Source organism: Tupaia chinensis, unplaced genomic scaffold (genome assembly GCF_000334495.1).
Source record: "Tupaia chinensis unplaced genomic scaffold, TupChi_1.0 Scaffold000544_1, whole genome shotgun sequence".
Lineage (NCBI taxonomy): Eukaryota > Metazoa > Chordata > Mammalia > Scandentia > Tupaiidae > Tupaia > Tupaia belangeri.
Genome location: NW_006160056.1, coordinates 2,344,511 through 2,369,816, shown reverse-complemented (window position 1 = coordinate 2,369,816; position 25,306 = coordinate 2,344,511). Strand labels below are relative to the sequence as shown.

General features: G+C 38.2%; 1 protein-coding gene across 5 annotated transcripts in view; it reads right to left on the bottom strand.

The window, feature by feature from the left end:
• Nucleotides 1-25,306, bottom strand: part of DYNC1I1 (dynein cytoplasmic 1 intermediate chain 1) — a 427,557-nt gene that overhangs the window by 52,827 nt on the left and 349,424 nt on the right. For all 5 annotated transcript variants that reach the window (XM_027775320.1, XM_014591225.2, XM_014591224.2 and 2 more), the window contains 2 exons: nucleotides 21,233-21,366; nucleotides 17,113-17,257 (listed from right to left, as the gene is read on the bottom strand). In XM_027775320.1, the coding sequence (XP_027631121.1) occupies nucleotides 17,113-17,257; nucleotides 21,233-21,366 (279 nt within the window). The remainder of the gene's footprint in view (nucleotides 1-17,112; nucleotides 17,258-21,232; nucleotides 21,367-25,306) is intronic.

Here is a 25,306-nt window from a genome sequence, read left to right as displayed (position 1 = left end):
CTCCCTCTCCCTCTCCCTCTCCCTCTCTCTCTCTCTCTCACACACACACACACACACACACACACACACTCTCTCTCTCTCTCTCTCTCTCTAGATTACTATGTTAAGGAAATGGTTCTAATAGCAAAAAATAGCAACACTCAGTTCATTTACTAGTCTTTGTCAAAGAAGAGAGACTGAGGGAAACAAAAAACAAATCCACCAGGCATAAATTAAATTCGTAGGTGGGTGGAAGCCAAGGATCTTAAGCATAACTGTTTTGGATTGGTGACCCATTATACCTTGTAATGCAGCTGGCCTGACCAAGAGGTAAAGAGGAACTCTGATTCAGAAGTTAAGTTTTTAATCATTAAGGAAGGTCCTAAGTGAGAAGGAACCTGACAACTTACAAGGGACCTCTTCTTCCTTTTGACTTGAGCTAAGTTCAAGCCAGTGAACCAGAGGACAGGAGAAAAGCTATTTCACTCTACCGCCAATTTCACAACAGTCCTTTCCAGAATCTTCCACAGAGCTGGTGAGTTTCCAATAGTAAACACTGAGGTCTGGTTCCCCAGAATTTATGGGAGGGCCAGTTACTCCACTTTGGAAGGAAAAAGGAGTTTTCAAAGATTAATTACATTTGTTTTTCCACTATAAAATTTTTATTTATTCTTTACAAAGTACTAGAAAAAATGAGAACAATCTTTCAATAATTATTATCCCAAGTTAATAAAGTAGTAATTTTTTCTAGTGGGCAAATTCTACTTATTTTATATTGTAAGTAATATTGGCAAACTCACATGTATTAGACACTGGATAAACATGACCACAGCAATATCCTATTTTGAAAAAAGAAGGTGTAATTAATTACATACCAAACCATCAAATAAGCTTTAAATATACACACATATATATATATGCAGGAGTTTCAAAAAGTTTATGGAAAAAGGAATTAAAACTAAAATAAACTTGAGGAGTTTATTTTGGTACAAAATTTTCTTGAAATCCATGCATGGTTTTATGATAATATGCATTCTACATGAAGTCTTTGACAACTCTGTCATAGAGATTGTAAAAATTTGTAGTAGCAGATGGAGTAATGGTTACATTACTGGACTCCCACATGGATGACCATGGTTTGAATCCCGGACCTGGTAGCTTCAAGCTCATGCCAGGTATGTGTGTATGAGTGCCCAAAATCCCAAGAGGAGAAGAGGGGAGAAGGGATTGCAATGTGGATGATTTCTCTTTTTCTGTCTCTCTGTCTCCTGTCTCTCTGGTGAGTTCACATGCCCTATACCAAATCTCTCTCTCTCTCTCTCTCTCTCTCCCTCTCTCAAAAAAAAGAGACAGCTATTGTAAAAATTATTGATATTAGAATATACGAAGAAGAATTCTTACATGTACATTCCTTAGGTCTAAGAGAAAGGAAAGTCCCTCTATCTTTTGCCTGGCCATTTTCTTTATTTTTTTATTTGTCTTGATAATTTTAAGCCCTTTTGAGAAGTCAAGACTGGGGAAAGCAGGTGTGAAAAGAGTGAGGGGACTTTGGGTGAGGATAAAAAGCGCTAGCGACAGAAGTGTTTTGAATCAAAAGGAGGAAGGAAATAAATATTTGGCTCCAGAATTTAAAACTAATTTTAAGCTGATAAAAAGAAATGTTTACCTGGGGACCAGCAGTTAGCATAATGGCTATGTCGCTGGACTCCCAGGTAGTCGACTATAGTTTGAGTCCCAGACCCAGCGGCTTAAACTCATGCCAGGCACGTGTGCATGCATGCCCAAGATCCCAAGTGGAGAATGGAGGAGAAGAGATTGCAGCATGGCTATCCCCCTGGAGGGTGATTTCTCGCTTTCTGTCTGTCTTTCTGGCGAACACACGTGCCCTATAGCAAAAATCTCTCCAAAAAAAAAAAAAAAAAAAGAAAAAAATTTACCTGGAAATACAATGTAAAAGTAGTATATATAAAGCTAACAGAAGGGTCAGATGAGATAATTATGCAATGATCCACTCAAGATTAGTTCACTTGGCAATATATTTACAAAAATACACTTAAAATTATGTGGCTTCACTGGCCCAATGCCAATCATACAATTAACTAGTTTAATGTATTAGGTCATTGGGGAAGTCATGATATATTTTTATATGTTTTTCTATGCAAAAATGACTTTCTGACAACCCAATAACTTCTATTAATATGATGATGATCATTACCATCATAAATGAGCTTCATCTGAAAACGTAGGTGTGGTAGTGAATTGGAAGGGCACGTCTCAAAAAAGTTTGGAAAGGGAACTATTCTAACCAATCGAGGTTCTACAAATTAGTGTGATGGAATTTTGAGAGTGCACATAACTAATCTAATCAACTAATGTCAAGATAGGAGGGCTATAAGGGATATATCGTGGGGTAAATGTATGTGAAACACAAATACTGTAATTTGATACAAGGGTTATTAGATATAAAACATGCTAACGCCAGAAGACTACTGAAGGAAAGGTGAGCTCCCCTTAATGCCCACTTTCACACTGCATGACATCAAACAAATTATCTTATTTTAACATGGACTGTCACCTGTGTCATCTTCAGAAGAAAGTCCACACTTCATTGGATGACATCACAGACTGCCCTTTGTTGTCTGGATCCTTTCTGCCCCTAGAGCCATCATTTCATTGTTGCCTCCCAGTCACTTCAAACCCACTGCTCCAGGTCCACTAAGCCACTTTAACATCCCAAAACAACAGCAACAATAGCATCGTATTTAACAGTTATAATAGGAATTATTGTTATTGTTACCGTTTTCATAATGCTGCTCTGTGCTTAACATAGTATTAACTGTATTAATTCATTTAATCTTCATAAGAACCCTAAGAACTAGGCGGTATTTTATTTTACTATTATTATTTTATTGTCTTTTTAGATTTTTTCAGATTAATTTCACATTTTATATAAAGTTCCCATCATGATATAAACTATGTATATATATTTTTTCAACAGAAAACTTTGTATTTTTTCATCTGTCAACTGTTCCTTTCCCTTGCTCCCCATACCCTGCTCCACTACCCACTTTCTACCATCCATTCTTCCCCTTTACAGTCTCTAGCATCCCCACCCACTCTCTCTACCATCACATCTTTAGATCTCTCAGCCTCTGTTAACGAATTGAGTATGGTACAAATTGAGTAGGGATATACAATGATACCTTTCAAGGTCTGGCTCACTTTGTTCAGCTTAAATCTTCTATATTCATCTACTTTGAATCAAACCATAGGATCTCATGGTTTCTAATAGCTGAGTAATAGTTCATAGTATACATGTGCCTCAGTTTTCCAACCCAGTCATCAGTTTTTGGACACTTAGGTTGATTCCATGTTTTAGCAATTGTGAATGGAACTGCAATAAACATGGATGTTCAAGTGCCTTTCTGATTGTTTTCCTGTCCTTTTGCTAAATACCAATGAGTGGGATTAGTGAGTCCTATGATAGTTCTCTTTATAGGTTTTGAGGAACTTCTATATTGTTTTTCATAGAGGTTGGACTAATTTACATTTCCATGAACAGTGTAAGAAGGTTCCCCTTTCACCACAGCCTCACCAGCAATTGTTTTTTTCTTTCTTTCTTTCTTTCTTTCTTTCTTTCTTTCTTTCTTTCTTTCTTTCTTTCTTTCTTTCTTTCTTTCTTTCTTTCTTTCTTTCTTTTCCTTCCCTCCTTCCTTCCTTCCTTCCTTCCTTCCTTCCTTCCTTCTTTTCTTTCTCTCTCTTTCTCTTTCTTTCTTTCTTTCTTTCTTTTCTTTTCTTTTCTTTTTGATACTAGCTATTCTAACTGGCATTAAAACGTATCTCATTGTGGTTTTAATTTGCATTAACCTATGACAAGACTTTGAACATTTTTCATATACCTTTTGGCCACTCATATATCTTCTTTGGAGAGTTGTCTAGTCAATTCATTTGCCCATTTTAAATTTGGATTATTCTTTTTTGGGGGGGGGAGTGAACTGCTTGAGTTCCCTATATATTCTGGATATCAATCTTTTATCTGAGGAATAGTTTGCAAATATTTTCTCTCATTCTGAGGGTTATCCTTTCACTCTAGTTACTGCTTCCTTTGTGTGAGAAAAGTTTTTGAGCTTGATATAATCCTACTTGTCTATTTGGGAAATTATTTCCTGTCTTTAGGGGTCTTATTTAAGAACTCTTTGCCTACTCCAATGTCTTCAAAAGTTTCCCTTACTACATATTTTCTACTAGCAGTTTTACAGCTTAAGGTTTTATATTTTAATTTTTTTATCCATTTTGAGTTGACTCTTGTTATATTATTATTATTTTTTATCGCCAGAAAGTGCATATGTTCACCAGAGAGAGAGAGAGAGAGCATACCCTTATCGAGAATGGTCTTGCTGCAATCCCTTCTCCTCCATGTCTCCCTCCTTTTGAGATTCTGGACATGCACACACATGTGCCTCACACGTCTTTCAAGCCACTGGGTCTGGTATTCAAACTGTGTGTCAGCAATGTGTGATCAAGCTCTCTTAAGCACCAGGCCACAGAATGTCCAAAACAATATTTTAATATCCATTTTATAGACAAATAAACTATGGCACCTAGAGGTTAATTAACTTTTAGAAAATTTCTATAGGTAGAGAATCAACAATCCTATCCTTCATTGTTTTTGCACTCTCTGTTCATTCTTTTTGACTGCCCTTTCCTTCTTCCCTTTACTTAATTAATGCTTCATTCAGACTTCAACTTGGGTATCATCTACATTGAGAAGCTTTCTTCAGAATCTTTCCTTTCCCCTTCCTTAGTCTGACTGAGAGAGAAATTTCTCCTTTAAACTATAATCTTTTCATCTTTTGTTGTTTTTAATAATAGAGGTATTTTACCTTAGGGCACATGCACTCACTGGGGAGAGAGAGAGAGACAGAGATAATGGGAGGGAAAGTGAGAAATCCCTCCCTCCCCCAGGAAATGGCCATGCTGCAATCCTTTCTCCATTCTTCTCACAGGATCTTGGGCACACATGCACACACACATGCACCCAGCATGAGTTTAAAGTCTCTGAATCCGGGATTGACAAATCACGCTGGCCAAGTTGGAGTCCAGTGATGTAACCACTACACCATCTGCTGGCCCCCTAAACTATGATCTTTTTTAAGTTTACTGACTTATTTCTGCCATAAATGAGGACAAGAGAGAAAAAAAGACAGAGTCAGATACTCCCAACAGGGTTTTCATATTGTAATGTATACCCCATCTCAATTGGCCTGAAACATCGGCAAGTATACCTATGGGTACCCAGTGTGCTCAAGGAAGACCCAGGATGTGAACCTAGGATCTTTTCTATGTAAGTCCAGTTATGCTACTGTTGCACTAACATTTGACCTTAAACTACGATTTAGAGAAGAGTCAGGTCTCATTCTTCTGGAGGAGACAACATTTGACAAGAGACAGACTTTCCCAGGAGTATCTGGGCCAGTCCGTGGTTTGGTGATTAAGGTGACTGGACCTCACATAATCAACCTCATGGTTTGAATCCTAAACTGTGGCTTTTAAAACACACAGGCATATGTGCATGTGCATGGTTTTAAACTGTGGCTTGGAAAACACACAGGCATATGTGCATGTGCATGGTCAAAATCCCAAAGGAGTAACAGGTGCGGAACAAGGGATTGTGATGTGACCATTACTCATGGGGGTACTTTCTCACTTTCTCTCTCTCTCCCTAGTGAGAACACATTCTCTTTGTCAAATTACAAAAAATGATTAATTAATTAAAAGAGCATTCTTGCAATAACACACCAGGAAGTGATTGTCTAGGAGCATGTGTGCCCAACCAGGCTGTTGCAGGAACCACTTCTGCTCACCTGGACAAATGCTCTCTTAAATGGGAGGGACAGTGAAGAACATACACTCTGGTGGTCCAACTCTTCAGCACATTCTTAAAAACAAATTGCAATTCTACTCATTTATTTTTTAAGAAAAATATTCAGCAAGTTACTCTAGCCCTCGATGGTTGCCTTACGTATTTTTCCCCAATATTATTATTTCTTAAATTCCTCTTGATAGCATTTTCAAAGATTAACCTCAGTTCTAATTATTATATTTCTAAATTATATCTGTGAAGTTTACTGCTCAAAAGCTCTACTAACTATGGAATTTGAGCAAAAAAAATTATTTTGAGGGGTTTTTGCTATAGGGTGCGTGCACTCGCCAGAAAGACAGAGAGACAGAAAGTAAGAAATCATTCCCCAGTAGGGATGGCTATCCCTTTTCTTCCATTCTCCTCTCAGGATCTTGGGCATGGACGCACATGTGCCCAGTGACAGTTTAGGCCACTGGGTCCAGGACTTAGACTGCGGTCGACTACATGGGAGTCCAGCGACATAGTCATTATGCTAACTGCTGGTCCCAAGCAAAAATTTTTTGATATGTAAAGTAAATGTTTGTGGGAAAATGTGAAAAAAAAAATGATTAGGAAAAACAAAACAAAAACCAAAAAAAAGGTCTGCTAACTAAATATTTGTTACAGTATGTCTTCAATGAACATCTTGTAAAAACCCAGAGTGTGTTTGTCCCTGTATGAATTCAATGATTTATGAAGTGCCTTTCAGAAGCCAAGCACTATGCCAAGTACTGGAGATACAGATCAGAAAGACACAGACCTACTCTCAAGGAACTCAAAGTCTCACAGGGAAAGGTGGGTAATTCTACCATAATTGTACAGTAACTATGATTCAGTGGATAAAAGTATTGTAATCATTGTATTATTTATAATGTAGTCATATTCAACATTTATTACAATACATAATCATTTTAATAGATACATCGGAAAGCCAATAACTAATGTTTTTCCTAAGGAAAAATAATTTCCAATCTCTTTTATTCATAACAAATTCAACTTACCCTTCATTTCCAGTAGCTTAGAGGGATAATAATCAGCTAAGACAGTCATTTTAAACCTGCCAAAGGATGTTAAAGTGAAACAGGGAATAATTATTTATTGATTTGTTTTACAGTAGCTGCTTGAAAATTGGAGATTATCTTCCTAATTTGTGCAAAGTCATCATCCTTCAGTCACTTAGAAAATTTCATCCTGAGAGCCACTGTTTTGTTAAAAGATGAGAGAACTCAGATTCATGTTAACTGCTAGGACAGATTATACAATGTCAAGATACATTCAGAGGAAGTCGGTGATTTCTGTCAATCAGATGTGTATCATGAAAGGTTCTGAGATGACAGCTCTCCAGGGTAGTGTCCACGATTCACATCAAAAACTGATACACAAGTAAAGTCAAGCCATATACCTGACCAGTCAACATAAATGAATTAAATAAAAGGTCCAAAGATTTAGTGTAGAAAGGGCTTAGAAAATAATACCAATATAAGCAGCAAATATAATCCCTTTGAGGTCTAAAGTAGGAGACTGACCTGGTAAATCCATGAACAGTATCAGGAACCTAAATCCTTGTGAAGCTGTAGCAGGACCAAAATCAATATCACCTTAAGCTTTAATTGGAATCCAATGAAATATTCCAAACTGGATGCAAGATAAAAAGTCCAAAGACTCATAACTTGTCTAGCCACTAAGCTAAACTGCAGCACAGGAAAATAATTATCCCAGACCTCAGCAAACAGAGAAGCTGAGTGGAATAATGAATGTTTTAATCCAGCCAAGAATACATACTTTATTTCTAAGCATCTACTCCAGCATTTTTTGATGGATGGGGAATTTAATGTGCTAAGATACAGTAAAAGGTAAGAGTTGGTCCTCGACCGAATTTATTCAAGCAATGCATATTTTATTTAAAAAAAAGGATCATTAAAAACAGACTTAAGTATGCAGCTTTTCACTGTACTCCAAGAGAAGACTCATTGATGATTTAAAGAAGGTTGTTCCAAGAGACTTAACATTATTAAAGCAGCCAAGTCATCAAAGCAAATAAAAATGGCAAAATGACCTGAGGAGTAGACAAGAAGGAGATTAGAGCAACTTTTGAAGAAACAGGTCTAGTGGTGATCATGAGGAGAAAGGCAGATTATAGGGGGCAAAATAACAATTTAATAAAAAAATAAAAATAAACAGTATGAGAAAGGGGCAGCAAGGTTAAGAGCAGATGTTTGCATTTTGTTTTGTTTTTGGTAAGTTAGAGGAAAAAGGAAATCAGGCTTTTAGAACAATGGAGACAGACCATGGTAAATGTACGCATTTATATGGGATGATCTCCCATGCATGGCATCCAGGTAAATGTAGAGGACCTACCCTTGACTTCTTTCATGCCCTACCTCCACACCCCAATTAAGACACACCTGACTGCTTGCTCTAGTATTCATTAGGAATCTTCCATATACAGCTGTCAAAAGTTTCAAGCATAACCATTGTTCTCAGTACATTACTAAAGGTTATAATTAAAATTGGGATTTCAAATACATTCACAGTACAAAACTTGGCCAGAACAAGTAGGTTATTAAGTATATCAGGAAACCTGGCTGGGAATGGGGCATGAGTTTTCATTCTCCTGCCTGAAACTTAAACTAGCTCACCAGTTCCTTAACATAATTTGGGGAGAAAAAAGAATCTCTTAAAATAACTGAACTGCTCGTCTGTGTTTTAGGGTGGGGACTTTGAAATAGAACATCTCAGTGGTTTAGAACATGGCTCTCCACATTTTATCATAGCAGGATTACCCGGAGGGCTTGTTAAAATCCTGAGATCAAAATCCCCAGGGATTCTGGCTTGTCCCCAAATCCTCTGCAGTCCAAACATCTTTATAGTCATGGACTTGCCCCAGGTACTGTGGGGCCTGGTCGACATTTTCTTTCTCTGTCTGTCACATCCCAGGTCTCATCACTGTTAGCAGATAACTTTGCCTCTGACTTCAAGAAAACTGGAATAGTCTCTCATACATTCCCATCTCTCTTTCCACTTTCACTTCGCTAAATCTACACACAAGCCTTTTTTTTTTTCTGGTCTCACCAGTGACCTGCCTTTTCTCTTTCACCCAAAACCCATTTAACTCTTCCACATGGGCATCTGAAATAATTTTTCTCCATTTTAAAACACACTATTGATCTAACTTTTCACTGGTTCCTTCTCTTCAGGCCGTAAACATACTCAGGTCTTTCAAATAGTACAATAAATCAAATCCTTCCTTTTCCTGGATTTCCTTGATAGTCACTGCTCTATCTCCTGTTCACTGCCTTATGTCTAAAAGAGCAGTCTATTCTGTGTCCATTGTCCTTCCTCCTCACTCTTCAGCCATCGGCAATCTAGTCCCACTCCTCCACTGAAATTGCTCTCACTGAGGTCAATATGACCCTTTCTTTTTCCATTTACATATTCCTAGACATCTCTGGTGTATAATATCTTTTTCCATATCCTTTGAGGAACATTTTTACCCCTCAGTACTTGAAGCATTGGCAACTCCAAAGCTGGGCTCTTATGCTCTTTGTCTTATTAATAATTTTTTCCTTTGGGATAAACAATCCACTACATGCTAGCACTATTAGAAACATATTTCTCACTCAATCTTTGCCTCTGAGCTTCAATACTGCTGTGGTATGAATGTTTGTGCACCACCCAAGTTCATAAGTTGAAACTTAATTTCCAATGTGATAGAATTAAAAGGTGGGACTTTAGGAGGTGATCAGGCCATGAAAATTTGCCCCTAATCAAAGAGATTAGTACTCTTATAAAAGAGGCTTGAAGGAGTCTGTTTGCCCCTTCTGCCATGTGTGGATACAGCAAAAAGGTACCATTTATGAAGCAGAGAGCCTTCACCAGATTCAAAGCTGCTGACACTTCTATCTTGTACTTTCCAGCCTCTAGAATTGAGAGCAATAAATCCTGCTGTTTATAAATTACGCAGTCTGAAGTATTTTGTTATAACAGCCTGAATGGACTAAGACAAGTATCTTCAATAACCTAGGATTTTCTGGGCACCTCAGTTTGAGCATGCCCACATTGGCATGCTCTCTACCTCCTCCTACTCCTCCTCCTGTATGCTCTGTCTCATTCACTGCTACAGCCATCCTTCCACTCAGATGCCAAAGCAGAAAGACCAGAATCATCACTGATTCCTCTCATAACTTAGCTGATCACTGCATCTTACTGATTTTGTTTTGTTTTGTTTCATTTTACCATAGGGCAGATGAGCTCACTGGGGAGAGAGATAGACAGTGAAAGGGAAAAGAAAATCTTCCCCAGGGTGGATAGCCATGTCACAATCCATTCTCTTCCATTCTCCTCTCAGGATTTTGGACATGCAAGCACATGCACCCAGTGTGATTTTCAAGTCATTGGATCTGGGACTAAAACCACCATCGGCCATGTGGAAGTCCAGAACCTTAGTCACCGCACCATCTGCTGGCCCACATTTGATTAATTTTTATCTCTAAAATTTGTGTTCTTCTCTATAAGCTCATTGCCTAAATTCTGTCTCTCACCTTAATGACCAAACTAGGCTTATAACTAGACTTCTTGTCTCATGGTTTAGCATGCTAATGTGGAAAAGAACATGGGCTGGGCTTTGGAGTTACACAAATGTGAGCTTGAATTGCATTTTCCCCACTGAGCATAATCAGGCAAATTATTTAAGCTCTCTTGTGCTTATTTTCTCTTCCAAAAAAATAAGATAATACTGTCTACTCGTAGGTTCATTATGACAACTCAATGGAGTAATGTACATAAGGCAGTTAGCACAATGTTTACTATACAGTATGACCTCAGTGAATGTTAGTGTTGGCCTCTGTGCAAATTCACCTCCCATAGTATTTTTTAGAAAAACTCATTAAAATTAAATTTTCATTAATTTCCTCCTAAAATAACTTATCATCATCTATAAAATAAAAATGAATCTACATAATCAAGTATAGACTTATCTTTCCGGCCTCATTCACTAACTGGATCTCATGGATTTGGATGAAAATGGTTGCTTATGTGTTTGTTGATTCAGCTGCCTGGAAAGCAGCCTGGTCCTCTGTTTGCAAGGTAAACCACTCCAAAAAATTTTCTGCTTCAATGTGAAGTCTTCCCTGACAGTGGTTTAAAGTTGAAATTTGGTATGGTAGAGGGTGGGGTGTGTGTGGAGGGAGGGCAATGTAATGGGTTTTAATCCTCCCTCACTGCAGGTTATCCCAGAATTTATAAAGATTAGCATCCTGTTCTGGATTCCAGGTCTCCCCACCCTTCTTTTTTTTTTTTTTCATTTCCTAAAAATCCCTATTAGTATTTATTTCATTTGAATTAACCACTCACAGCTCCCACCTTTCCAGACGTTTTCACCTTACTTGCACACCCAACACCAGGTCTCTCATTTCATAGGAAGGGCTCCATCCTCAGCCTTCTCATTGGAAGCTCCCTCTACTGCCTACCTTCATGAAATCCTAGACTGCCATAAACTCACCACTTGTCCTGCCATTCCTTAAACAGAAATCGCTCATTATCACATATTGTTTCAAACTAATGAGGGCATCAGCTTCCTCCCTGCTCTGTGGTGAAAAGTTTTCTTCAGTGAAAAGTTCTGCTTTTAAGTTCAGACCATCGGACTGTATTACCCTTTGCCCCTTTTGCTCTTCTCTCCTGGGAACTTTAGCATCGCCTTTTTTTCTGTTTCAGCCTGAACGTTGTCCTGGCTCACTCCAAAGCCCACAGCATACTAGAGCATTGACCTGTGTTTCTATGACCTCCTCCTCCTCAGTGATTTTTACCTTCATTAGACTCTAGCTACATCCATGACCACCATCCTTGAATTGACTCTTTTTTTTTTTAAATCAGTTGGAACTATACCAGTTGTGACATACCAAATCCAAACATTCAACTTACTAACAGTAATTTCTTATTTTACTGATTCTCTTACTCAATTACTTCCTACATACTTCTTCTTGGATCTTATGGGGCTTTCTGATTCCTAGCTCCTTTTATATTTCTCATTTTCATCTCCAGCTTACAATCCTTGCTCTATAATTTCAAATGTTTTCTTGTACATATCTCCAAATTCCATGTCCTGTTGTTCTTTCATCATACTTTGGCAAAACTCCAGCTCCAAATCCATCTAACTTTTCCCCTTATCCACACCCATATTTGTGCTGCTAAACACTCTTGGAAGAAAAGGAAAGGAAGAAAAAGAAAGGAAGAAAAGAAAAAAGAAAGGAATGAAGGGAAAAGAATGTCTTGATTTTACCTTGATGCTTCCTTGCTTTCTAATCATTCCCTAATCTAGCTGTAATTTATGTCTCACCCTCAACACACTCCAAAGAAAACTAATTTGTCATGGACACTAGTGGCTTCTGAATTACTATATACAATAGACAATGTTACTTCTCTGAAATATTTGTCATTGTTAGTCCCTCTTTTTTTTTTTTCTTTTTTAGATTTTTATTATGAAAAATGTAAGCATATTCACAAATAGACCATTATCAATCATATCCAGCTTCAATAATTATCAATACATGACCAATTTTACTCATTATGTTCACCAGTTCATCCCTTCCCAACTGCTGCTTGTTGAAGTCAATCTCTGATGTTATATGATTTCTTTTGTAAATATTTCAACATGCATCCCCAAAAAGTAGTCACTTAAAAATGATCATAATATTATTACTACCTAAAAATAGTAATTCATAAATCCCACCAAATATACAGTCCATATTCAGATTTTCCTGATAACCTTCTAATTGTTTTAATTGGTTGGTTTTCTTGAATCAAGATCTAAATAAGATCCATATTTTTAGATTGGTTGTGATGCTTCAAGATTTGTTTTGGGACCAGCAGTAAGCGTAATGGCTATGTTGCTGGACTCCCATGTAGTCGACCGCGGTTCGCGTCCTGGAACCGGTGGCTTAAAACTCACGTCGGGCGCGTGGGCGTGCGTGCCCAAGATCCCGAGAGGAGAATGGAGGAGAAGGGATTGCAGCGTGGCCATCCCCCCTGGTGGGTGATTTCTTGCTTTCTGTCTCTCTGTCTGTCTGGCGAGCGCATGTGCCCTATAGCAAAACAAACAAACAAACAAAATCTAAAAAAAAAGATTTGTTTTGTTCTATTTTGTTTTGATAAATGGTTTCCATTTCCATTTCTTTTTTGGCCATTGAAAAACATTTTTTGGTTATATTTCAAAAATGAGATAAATTGTCTAATGAATTTCTCCACAGTCTGCATTAGGCCCATGTAGCTTGTGGTATTATTTAACATTTTATATTTGTATCTCCTGTTGCTTCTAAATTCAGAGATCCACAGAATCGTTAAGATTCAGATTCAACACAAGCCTATTCCACAATTACAAAGATTGTTTCTATTTTTATAGTATTATCAGCAGTAATAATTACATAGGTCATTAGGGTTGCAAGACATTAAAGTTCAAATTCCATCACTATGTATACCTATATTTGCTGGAATACTTCTAAGAAGGAAAAGTTCCCCTCATCAACTATGTTTTAACTCTGAAGAACAAATACATATATAGTAAATGTTTGATTCTTAATGATTTTCAAAATAATAAATTGGTTTTGTCTAGCATTCTCAAGTGACAAGTGAAATGTTTTGTGTGTGTGTGTGTGTGTGTGTGTGTGTGTGTGTGTTTTGAGAGATTTTTCACTGTAGGGCGCATGCGCTCGCCAGACAGACAGAGACATAGAGACAGAAAGCGAGAAATCACCCCCCAGGGGGGATGGTCACGCTGCAATCCCTTCTCCTCCATTCTCCTCTCGGGATCTTGGGCACACACGCACACGCGCCCGGCGTGAGTTTTAAGCCACCGAGTCCGGGACACGAACCGCAGTCGACTACGTGGGAGTCCAGCAACATAGCCATTACGCTAACTGCTGGTTCCCATGTGTGTGTGTGTTTTAACCTTCAGTATCACTATGAATTTACTAATATGCTACCTTTATTTATATTCTTTGTCCAGCAGGAGCTTACTCAACTTGACTTTAAATCCTTTGACAATAATTTTGTAGTGTTTGGTAGTGTCTTGCTTTCTGTTATGACAAAATATTCTAGATACATTTTATACATTTCCTGCTGTGACCTAGAATTAGTCATTTGTTCCAGGAGTCCTGTTTTCTTTTAATGGAACTAGTACTTAGTCAGCACATTCTGAGCTTCAGGAAAGTCCTCACTATTGGACTGATCATTGCTTCTAGATCTTTTTGGCAGATAAAATGATGTAATGTATTTTTTTGGATTTAAAGATAATGTAAATATGAGTTCTTACTCATACTTCCACCTCAAATTCAGGGTTGCTATAGAATTGTTACTTCATGCACCTGTATCTGCCTTCATTCCAACTAATTATCTCGGTTCCTAATAACACTAACATAGTCCTTTGATTTATATCACCATAAAAACACAGTAGTCTCAGAATAATTATAACAGTACAAACACCAGAAACACGAGTAGAGTGCTAGAAGCAGTTTAAGCACTTTTTCAGTTTTTTTTAATGCTTAAAATATATTCCTTTAGGAATATATACTCAAAATATGGGGTATTTTAAGTCGCTTCAAATCATTCCTTACCATAAGGTTTTGCCACAAATTTGAGCTACATTAAAGTTGATTGATTTTACATCACTTTTAATATTTCAGAAACCAACTTAAAAATTAAAAAAATTTTCTGTAACTACATAAAAGATTTACATGGTTCCAAAATCAAAGGTACAAACAACTGTATACTGTAATTTTTGTTTCTCTCAGACTCTTCCCTCCCTGTAACTGGATATTTTTGTAATTTGTCTTTCCAGCTTACAAAAATATGTAAATACAATTTGAAACAATGAGAATATACTATTTGCACTTCTCTCCATCTTGTTCTTCTAATTTAAAAATATAGCCTAGCAATCACTTCAAAATAGCCTGCAGAAGTTTTCTTCATTTTCCCCTACACCTAAACTGAACTCCATTGGGTGGGTATACAATCCTACTGATTCACACAGTGCCCTAGAGATAGAGACTTCTGAGCTGTTTTGGTATTTTGTTATTCAGGTAGCATTTTAGTGAGTATCATCTGCATATGTATTTTTTCATTTTTGCCAATATGTTATAGATTCCTTCAAGTAGGAATTACTCTGTTAAAGCATATATCATTTTAAAACATTAGTCTGCAAAGAGCTGTGCTATTTTGCTTTGTCAATGGCAACACATGAAAATGACTGGTTTCTTTCAGTCTCATCACAGAATATATTGTGATACTTAGATTTTGGTCAATCTTATAGTTAAAAATAAGTTTCTCAACTTAGTTTCTCCAATAAGTGAAGTTATGCATCTTTTTATACAGTTAAGAATGAATTCTAGGGACCAGCAGTTAGTGTAATGGCTATGTTGCTGGACTCTCACGTAGTCGACCGCAGTTCGTGTCCCGGACCAGTGGCTTACAACTCATGCCGGGTGCATGTGCATGCGTGCCCAAGATCCCGAGAGGAGAATGGAGGAGAAGGGATTGTGCTTGGCCATCCCCCTTGGGGGGTGATTTCTTGGTTTCTGTCTCTCTGTCTCTCTCTGTCTGTCTGGCGAGCACACGTGCCCTATAGCAAAAACCTCTTAAAAAAAAAAAAGAATGAATTCTAACCTGTGATCCTCTTCATCGATACTTGTGAAGCCACATACAATATTCTAATTTGTCTTCTATTCCTTGGATTACTTTTAAATACTCCTTTCTAGTTCCATTTATCCTTTTTGTTTCTCAACTTAGTTTCTCCAATAAGTGAAGTTATGCATCTTTTTATACAGTTAAGAATGAATTCTAGGGACCAGCAGTTAGTGTAATGGCTATGTTGCTGGACTCTCACGTAGTCGACCACAGTTCGTGTCCCGGACCAGTGGCTTACAACTCATGCCGGGTGCATGTGCATGCGTGCCCAAGATCCCGAGAGGAGAATGGAGGAGAAGGGATTGTGCTTGGCCATCCCCCTTGGGGGGTGATTTCTTGGTTTCTGTCTCTCTGTCTCTCTCTGTCTGTCTGGCGAGCACACGTGCCCTATAGCAAAAACCTCTTAAAAAAAAAAAAAAGAATGAATTCTAACCTGTGATCCTCTTCATCGATACTTGTGAAGCCACATACAATATTCTAATTTGTCTTCTATTCCTTGGATTACTTTTAAATACTCCTTTCTAGTTCCATTTATCCTTTTTGTTTCCTAAACAGTCCTCTTCTTTCAGATTAAATCTTAATTTTATTTTTTAAAATCAACTGCTTTGACTGTGATTATTGTTGCTATTCTGATTGCTGGTAAGTGCTTATCTGCAGTCTACACGTCTCTCTCTTCTAACAAATCAAATTGCCTAATGGAAGTGTTGAAGTTGCCTGCCAGGGGCCTTAAACTCAACATGGTCAAGGCCTTTCCCCAGCACACCTTTCCTTTGGTTTCTCTACTGCAGTGAATGTAACCACAGCTTGCCAGCTGCCCGGATCATAAGCCTGAATTCTCCATTGACAACTTCCTCTCATTCCTCCCTTCTATCACATCAGTCACTAATTCTAGAGCTTTTATGTCTATGATGGTCTTTAAATCCATTTACTTCCTTCGACCTCACACTACTGGTCTAAGCCACTGCCATTTCTTCCCTAGACCACTGCATCTTCCTTCCAGGAGGTCTTTGCTTTTCTTCTTGCTTTCAAACATGGTGAGAATCACCTTTTAGAACATAAATAAGGTAGGCCATTTACCAGCTTAAACCTTCAAAGGTTAAAAAGCAAAAAACAAGCCCAACCAGTCCAACAAAACAAACAGACAACACAAGTTCTAGATCACATATTTCCATAGGTACATATGTACGTAGATGCTACAAAGCTTCAGGACATTGACAGTGAACTGATAAGTAAGATTACCCCTGGGGCAAGGACTGAGACGATGAAGACAATGAAGGAAATGTTGTGGGGAGAAGTAGTGTTGGTAAAGGACTACTTTATCACGTTTTACAGTTACCATGGTGTCTGACATGATGTACATATTTGGGAATAAATAAAATGAACTAAGAAAGTCAGCCTTAACTAGCTCTGGGACAGATTGAGCTTAGCAGACTGTATAAATTTTCAAGACCAGGTTATTTAGAAGAGGCTTCTGGTTCATGATTCCAACTCTCCCAGGGGATTACCTGAGAATTTCCCCATATATTACCTGAGAATTTACATCAAGGTATCTTTACCTTTGTGGTCCACAATTTGACAGTCCAGTCAAATGATGACGTGACAAACAGGTGAGAAAAGTCGATGGGACCCACCGCCATGTGGCAGTTAATTCCCGTCACTGGTCCTTGATGACCTTCAAAGACCTCACCGATGCCAGCTTTGCTGCATAAAGAGCACATGTGAGCAGAATTTCAGGGACTTTTGCAAAGCGATGTCTGCTCTAACAAAACCTCATGTCTACATGATTACTTGCTCAGAATTTAGGAGAACCACATACTAGCAAAAATGAAACCACTTTCCAATTATCTTGAGATAAGAAAATCATTTTTCACACATGCTACACTATTTTTGATGATTAAATACCAATATGGAGGTGACATAATCTTTTTAACCTTCAGAATTGAATATCAAATTATATCATTTAATCTCAAGGAGTTTCCAGTTTTATGGAGTACCTTGTTAATATAACCCCTTTGATGGAAACAAACATATTTACATGTCAGAAGCTTTCATACTTATAACAAGACTACTTTATTATTGTGATGGCACTTTGTATGTGTTTCATTTTAAATTTTTTTTGGAGTCTATTGGCTATAAAACACATATCCTTGGAGGAAAAAAGAAAGATGCAACCTTTCGAGAAAATTTCTTAATTTAAGTCAACATACCTAAAAGTGTAACTTTTGTGGAAACCTTTGTTACCACAAACTGATACACCTTTACATATTCAATTTCAATATAATATGGAGAACAAAAATAAATTTTCTCTCACTGAAAACAGATTTAAACATCTACTCTAAATTCTATACAAGCAGGTACTTTTTCTATGTTGCTAAGTGTCTAGCACACTAATGCTCCATACATATTTGTTAAATGAAATAACAACAAAAAAAAAAGAGACAAACTCATGCTCTCCCTTAAAAACAGAAGCACATTTGAGAAAGAACAATACACATTTTAAGCTACCCACAGACATGTTTTGCTTATTTAACTGAGCTGGAATTATTTCCAGCCTTCTATTATCACATAACAGCCTCCATACAATCACACACAATTAGAAAAATCTGATAAAATATACCCCAAACACTATATTTTCAAAATTCATGTGCATGAGGTAATAAATATGACAAATATGTAGGAATTGTGCACTCTCAATATTATGTCACTAAGAATAAAAATGAATTAAGTTATTAAAACATTTGGGCCTCCGGAGCACCAATAAATGTCAATGTTCTGAGCAAAATTTAGAATCACGAGTGAAGTGCTGCAGCGTGTGTTCCATGTAACAGGCACTCAAAAATTATGCCCAGTGAAACTGCTAACTGCAGTTCCACACGTGATCATTTAAATTTGTTCTAATGAACACAAGGAACTGATCTTTGAAGTGGCCCCCGGTGAGACTCTACTTGCTCTTAACAGCATCCTGAAAGGGTTTATAGGGTGCAAAATGAGGACCTTGTTTAATTTATGGTAGTGGATTTGCACCTTCTCTATGTTAGGTGAAAAATAAAAATTCCCTACGCCTCCCTTCTAGCCCTATAGGACCCATTTAAACTTACTATAAAGACAATGCTGCTAGGTTACAATTTTATGAAAATCTGTATTTTGTATTTTAGATGGAAAGACCAATGTCAAAAGCAAAAAATAAAGCTCAACATAAGGAGATCTGTGGCATGTGCCATAGGTCCCTTCTTTTGAACCACCATGCATACCCTGTGCTTGAAAAGGACAAGAGCCACAAAACAAAGTATTCACTGCATAAATGATTATTAACATTACATAACTAAAAATTAAAAACCTGAAAAATATCAATGAATGTGTTCTACAGCATTCCCAGATATTGTAACTAAGGACTAGGTAGTACCTTGGAATTGAACCTATGTCCTATGGGTTCCAACACATGTGTAGGTAAAGCTATGACTCCATGTTTGGTCCACAGTACTCTCTGTGCCTCCCATGCCACTATGGCATTGTACGTGTGTTGCAGAGATCCGTGGACATCTTTGCTACTGTCCTCAGTTTCTTGAAGACAAGAACCAGGGTTTAAATGATGTCTCCAGGCCTCAGAGTATCCAGCAGTGCCCTTTGCTCAAAGTAGGTATACAGCAAATGTATGTTTGGATAAATAACTTTATCAGATCTTTTTATGCTTTGATAAAACTTTAAAGTGTGTTTTTAGTCAGTTTTTATGACTAAAATGTCCAGGAATGTTGGACATGGAATGATCAGGTATATCTTCTGAAATAATCCTTTTTTTTGGGGGAGAGGTTTTCGCTATAGGGCGTGTGCGCACTCGCCAGAAAGACAGAGAGAGATAGAGAGACAGAAAGCGAGAAATCCCCCCCCCCAGGGGGGATGGCCACGCACACGCGCCCGGTGTGAGTTTAAGCCACCAGGTCCGGGACTCGAACTGTGGTTGACTACGTAGGAGTCCAGCGACATAGCCATTAAGCTAACTGCTGGTCCCTGAAATGATCCTTCTTTGAAGTGTTTATTTCTTTATTTCCTTAGAGACAATGAGATAGAGACCTACAACAGAGTTGTCATGCCATGATCCTTCCCCACAGTTCTTTAGCCAGTCAGACCCATGAGTGTGCTAGCAGGTACATCTGGCATTTTCAGGTAGACCCAAGAGGTGAACAGGGAACCTTCCCATATGGCTACTAACATCATGTAGCAGTGTCTCTGCTGCCCGTGCCACCACAGCTGGATCCTACGTCATCTTTAAATCATGTGAGAAGGGCAAATATTGCTTGTTTCTATGAACAGAAGGAACATCACAGCTCATATTATTTGAATGGACAAAAATCACTAGCTGAGCTGGGGGATATTTGTTACTTCTACAAGTCACAAAAACATAGGCGTACAAGCTTGGAACAATTTCTTGTTCCTCATTAAATCTTAATAACCTTGAATGAGTGCAAGAGATGAAAAATCAATGGAACTTTTTACTCCAGTGCAGTAAAAAAGAAATTAAGCACCAGTGTGAATGTAGTGAACCTTTTCAAAAGACATGAGGCCACCTGTGACGTTTTGCATGTGGTTTTACTATCTAGCCCGAATTATTGCATCCCACTTATCCTGACTGCTCTATTTTTCAGGGGCATTTGCTAATCTCAATTTAGGCAGAGTTTCTTATCACCTGGAAACTGCATGGTGGTTTGTGTGACTTACACTGTTCGAGCCCCTCTCATAGGGAGGAAGAATTCTAAGTCACTACTGTACGTATTTTTTTATATTGTCACTTTTTAATTCTCCATGTTGATTTTTAGCTTCTTACTTAGTGGGCACCAGGCACTGGACAAGGAATCAGAGATAAAATGGTAATAGTTTAGTAAGATAAAAATGGCAGATGAATGAATAATTGAAATAAAATATGACCAGAATTATAGTAGAAGCATATAGAAAAATACATGAAGTAGGAAACCTATCTGACAGCCTATAATAACTTGACAGTCATACCCTGTCTATTCAACTTAAATTTTCTCCATAGTACTTATCACCTTAAACTATATATTTCCTTGTTTAGTAGACTTTAACACTCAACTAGAATATGAACTTCATTTTCTTCTTATTCCTTGCTATATCTTTATGATGAATGCCTGGCACATGGTTCTTAGTAAATATTCTTTGAAAAACTGAATAAAAGAAATGAAAATTCTATGGAGCATAAAAGAAGGAGTGGTTTTCTTTGCCCAAGAGTCAGGAAGCTTTCTTGTGGAAGGAAGTGCTGGCTCTTAAACAATGAGGGTGAATCAAGAGAGAAGAGAGAAATGATATACCCAGTGAAAAAATGCTGAATGTACAAATAGTCCATATTTGGGGATTGTTATCCCTGAGGGGCACATGGCTGGGGCCTGAAAATATGGGGAGAAGGTGAGACTAGGGAGGGGCAAGCAGTCTTGTAGGATGTGCTGAGAACCTTGGGTTTTTCTCTCAAGGCAAGGTAAACCACCAAAGACTTACACATGGCTACTGACCAGAGCATTGGAATGCTTAGGACCATCAGGACTTGGAATTGTGTTTTGCTCTGCCTCAGAAATGCCTTTCTCATAATGCAAAGTGGTTATAATCCACAATGCAATTCCAGACTTAGGAAATGAGGAACATGTCATCAGTAAGGAAACAGAAAATCACCTTCCATGTCGACAAGCGGTGTAGACCGTACCCTCCTCACTGCCAACCACGAAGTTATTGACGTCTCCCGTTGGGAAAGCCATTCCGGTAACAGCAACAGGCTTGGACTTATTGTACACCAACTCCATGCTCTCCTACCAAAACACGGCGTGGTTACATTTCCATCTGTCAACTCCTTGCCATGCCAAAGATAGCACGGAAAAATCATTTGGCTAGCCTGTCTGTTTGCTTTTCACACAGCGTTACAAAAGACCCCGGCTGTGCCAGAAACCACGCTTTACTGCCCCTGACAGTCATGCTTCTGCATATCTCTGGTTTCAGGCCGGCTGGATTTCATCAGCGTGTGCTGCTGCTTCTTAAGTCAGGCAGAGATGACAGGTGAGAATTTTGAAACTAATGGTGCAGAAACTAAAGATAATACTGTAATGGTTACACTTGTCAGCCCCAGGCTCTATTACAACACACAATACCCTTGTATTTACAAACATTTTCAAAAGCAATTGTTCATGAGGATACACAGGTATTAATATCAGATGTGCTAAAGCTCATTTGTCAAAGCAGGAGTGTGTGTCCGCCATGGACTAAAACCAGAAAGTCGTCACTCGGGTCATAAGAACCAGATTTCAACAGGGACTAGATCTCATGGAGGGCAGCTGTTGGGTGTATAGGCTATCAGACTGCAAGAACAGTATTTAAATACATCTTTAAAACAGTAAATGATTTTATTTTATATAAGATGATTTTAAAAGACATACTTCTGAATTAAGTTTAATGATAGTGAAAAAGGATTAATTATAACTAATATCCTCTTAAACAATGAGGGTGAATCAAGAGAGAAGAGAGACTATTTACATCAAGAGCCTACTTTGTGTACCTGAAATAATTTAAAAAGAAATCACTCCTGGAGTATAGGGGCCAGCAGGTGGTGTAGCGGTTAAGGTGGCTGAATCCCACATGGCCAATTGTGTGGTTGTGTCCCAAACCTGGTGGCTTGGATTTTTATTTTTTTAAAATTTTTTTCCATTTCATTTTCTTCCATACATTCAATCACATTATTATTTGTCTCACAAAATGGATATTTCAACAGGTGAACATTTCTCCCTAGTACAGTTGATAAAACTACAAAATATTTTCAACAGATAATACCACTTTTCTTTGTGATGTTAATAATTTTCCTCCCTATTTTTCTTTTTATCTTTTTATTTTTTTAAAATTTTTTTCCATTTCATTTTCTTCCATACATTCAATCACATTATTATTTGTCTCACAAAATGGATATTTCAACAGGTGAACATTTCTCCCTAGTACAGTTGATAAAACTACAAAATATCTTCAACAGATAATACCACACCTCTCTGGTGTGTGTGCATGTGTGCCCAATATCCTGAGGACAGAGGAGAAGGGATTGTAACTTGGTCATCCCACCTGGGTGGGATGGGGGCTGCAAATTTCTTGCTTTTTGTCTCTCTCTCATAAGTGCACATGCCCTAAAACAAAAAAAAAAACATGGACTCTGGAGTATCATCTCATAGTTGGCTTGGGAGTGTGATCTTTTTTGTACAAATTCCAGGCAATTTCAGCCTAGGAGACCATAAATCAAAAGTACATGCTTACAGAGGGGAGAACCAGTCAGGTTATTTGGTGTACCCATGGTTCATAAGAACACCCTTATAGAGCACATCAATATCTAGACTACAGGAGAGGATGCTATGAAAATATAAGTGGAAAGCTGGACCACATGATGCTCTGCCCTGTCACTAAAATTAGGAGCAAGAAGGTAATGCCCCTTGGTTACCCTTCAGAAAGAGAAAGGAATCAGAGCAACTGCAAAATGCCTCCATTCCTCCCTGCTATGCAGGGAAGCCATGTGTAGGGACAGGAGTCAGTGGGTATGCTTCAGCTGATAAAAATGGTTTGGGAGCCACTGTACAACTGGCTTTAACCTAAACAAATGCATGTTAAACCAATGAAATGGACAATTAAAAGTTTGTAAATAGTGTTTGCTCTAGTATATAGATACTAAATCTCTATGCTTTTAAAATAAAACAACACATTGCTAAAAATTATAAGACCAAGTCAAAAATACCCATTTGGGACCAACAGTTGGTGTAATGGCTATGTCACTGGACTCCTATGTAGCCGACTGTGGTTCAAGTCCCAGACCTGGTGGTTTAAACTCATGCTGGGCACGTGTGTGTGCGTGCCCAAGATCCCAAGAGAATGGAGGAGAAGAAATTGTGGCGTGGCCATCCCCTCTGGGGGGTGATTTCTCGCTTTCCGTCTCTCTGTCTCTCTCTGTCTTTCTGGCGAGCACCCGCACCCTATAGCAAAAAATAAAAAATAAACAAATTAATTAAAAATAGCCCATATACAACTCCAGACCTGCATGTTAAACATCAGCAAAAACAGAAACCTGATCTGTAAGTAGCTTTTGAGCACTCTCTCTCGAATTCCTTGTTAGAATAATAAAAAGAATACTTAGTTTTAATATTCTCTAAATTTGCATTTCATGAAGATTTAAAGGAGGTCCTTTACAGTTTCTCTATTTCCTCACATATTTTGAAACTTTAGTGTCTTCTTAAATTGTGTGAGACAGTCTAAGGTTATTATTCCAGGGAAAAAAAATAGGCATTATCTCCTGGATAGCCTTTATATTGCTCCCCCCCACCAGGTTTGTCGATCTTTTATTTGAACCATTCCAAGTGTAGCCTTCATATTTTACTCGAGGTTTCTTTACAGTTTTGTTAAAGGTCATTCATAACAATGAATTATTTGTCATTTTTAGTTGGAGAATAGTGACGTACTTCTTTTTACACAGAGAAATGTGAAGAGTACATATGTTTGTATTCATACATGTATGACTGCATCTCTGTATGTAAGTATAAATACATATATTCTTTTGTTTTAATTACCAGAGGGCAGGTATACTCGCAAGACACACACACAAAGAGAGAGAGAGAGTGAGAAGGAGAGGGAGAGGAAGAACACCTCTTGATGGCCAATGGTCACACCACAATTCCTTTTCCATTTCTCCTTTCTTCTGAGATTTTCGGCATGCACTTACATACTCCCAGTGTATCTTTCAGGTTGCTAGGGTTGAGATTCAAACCATGGTTGGCCATGTGGGATCCAGCTCCTTTAATGACTAGGCTATGGGGCTGGTCTACGTACATATATACAGAAAGTTGTATTTTTTTTTTTGAGAGGTTTATGCTATAGGGCATATTTGCCCACCAGAGAGACAGAGAGAGAAAGAGAGACAGAAAGTGAGAAATCACCCCCCCCCAGGAGGGATGGCCACACTGCAATCCCTTCTCCTCCATGCTTCTCTCAGGATCTTGGGCACGCATGTACACGTGCCTGGCATGAGTTTAAGCCACCAGGTCCAGGATGCGAACCGTGGTTGACTGCATGGGAGTCCAGTGACATAGCCACTATGCCAACTGCCGTCCCAAAAGTTACATTTTGACACCTGTCTCCGAGAGTCTGTTCTACTTCTTTGTTTGATTTCCTTTACTGCAACCAGTAGTGGTTTGGAAACTTTGGGACTTTTTCATTTTTGACTTCTCATTTGTTGAGCAAGGAATGGCAACAACCACACTATCAAACATTCCAGAGGGGAAAACAGATGGTTTGACAAGTTTTTCATCCATACAGGCAGTTGTCTAGGCTACGCATACAAGCAAGGACTTGGATTTCTGTTTTTCTGGGATACTTTTCTTCCAAGTACCCATAAGGAGTTGCTCTGTTGAGCCCAACCCTGTTTGCATTTGCTTAACAATGCTGTAGGGTAAGTCCAATCATACCACAGGCAACTTTCATAATTACTGTGCTTTAAAATGGATTATTTCATTTTCACTTGAAAATGACCTACGGATTAATGTAGTACGATAATTACATGATTTGTGGTAAAGGAAATGGGTTTTGGCTGCAAGAGGAGGCTGCTGAAAGCAGGACCCACTCTTTCAAGTGCATCCATTGGTTTTAGCTCCTATGGGATGTGAGGGTTTGGCTTTTAGGAACTCTGTTCCATTAAGTAGCTATGTCTTGTAGCCAGGATGCTCTTATGTGTAG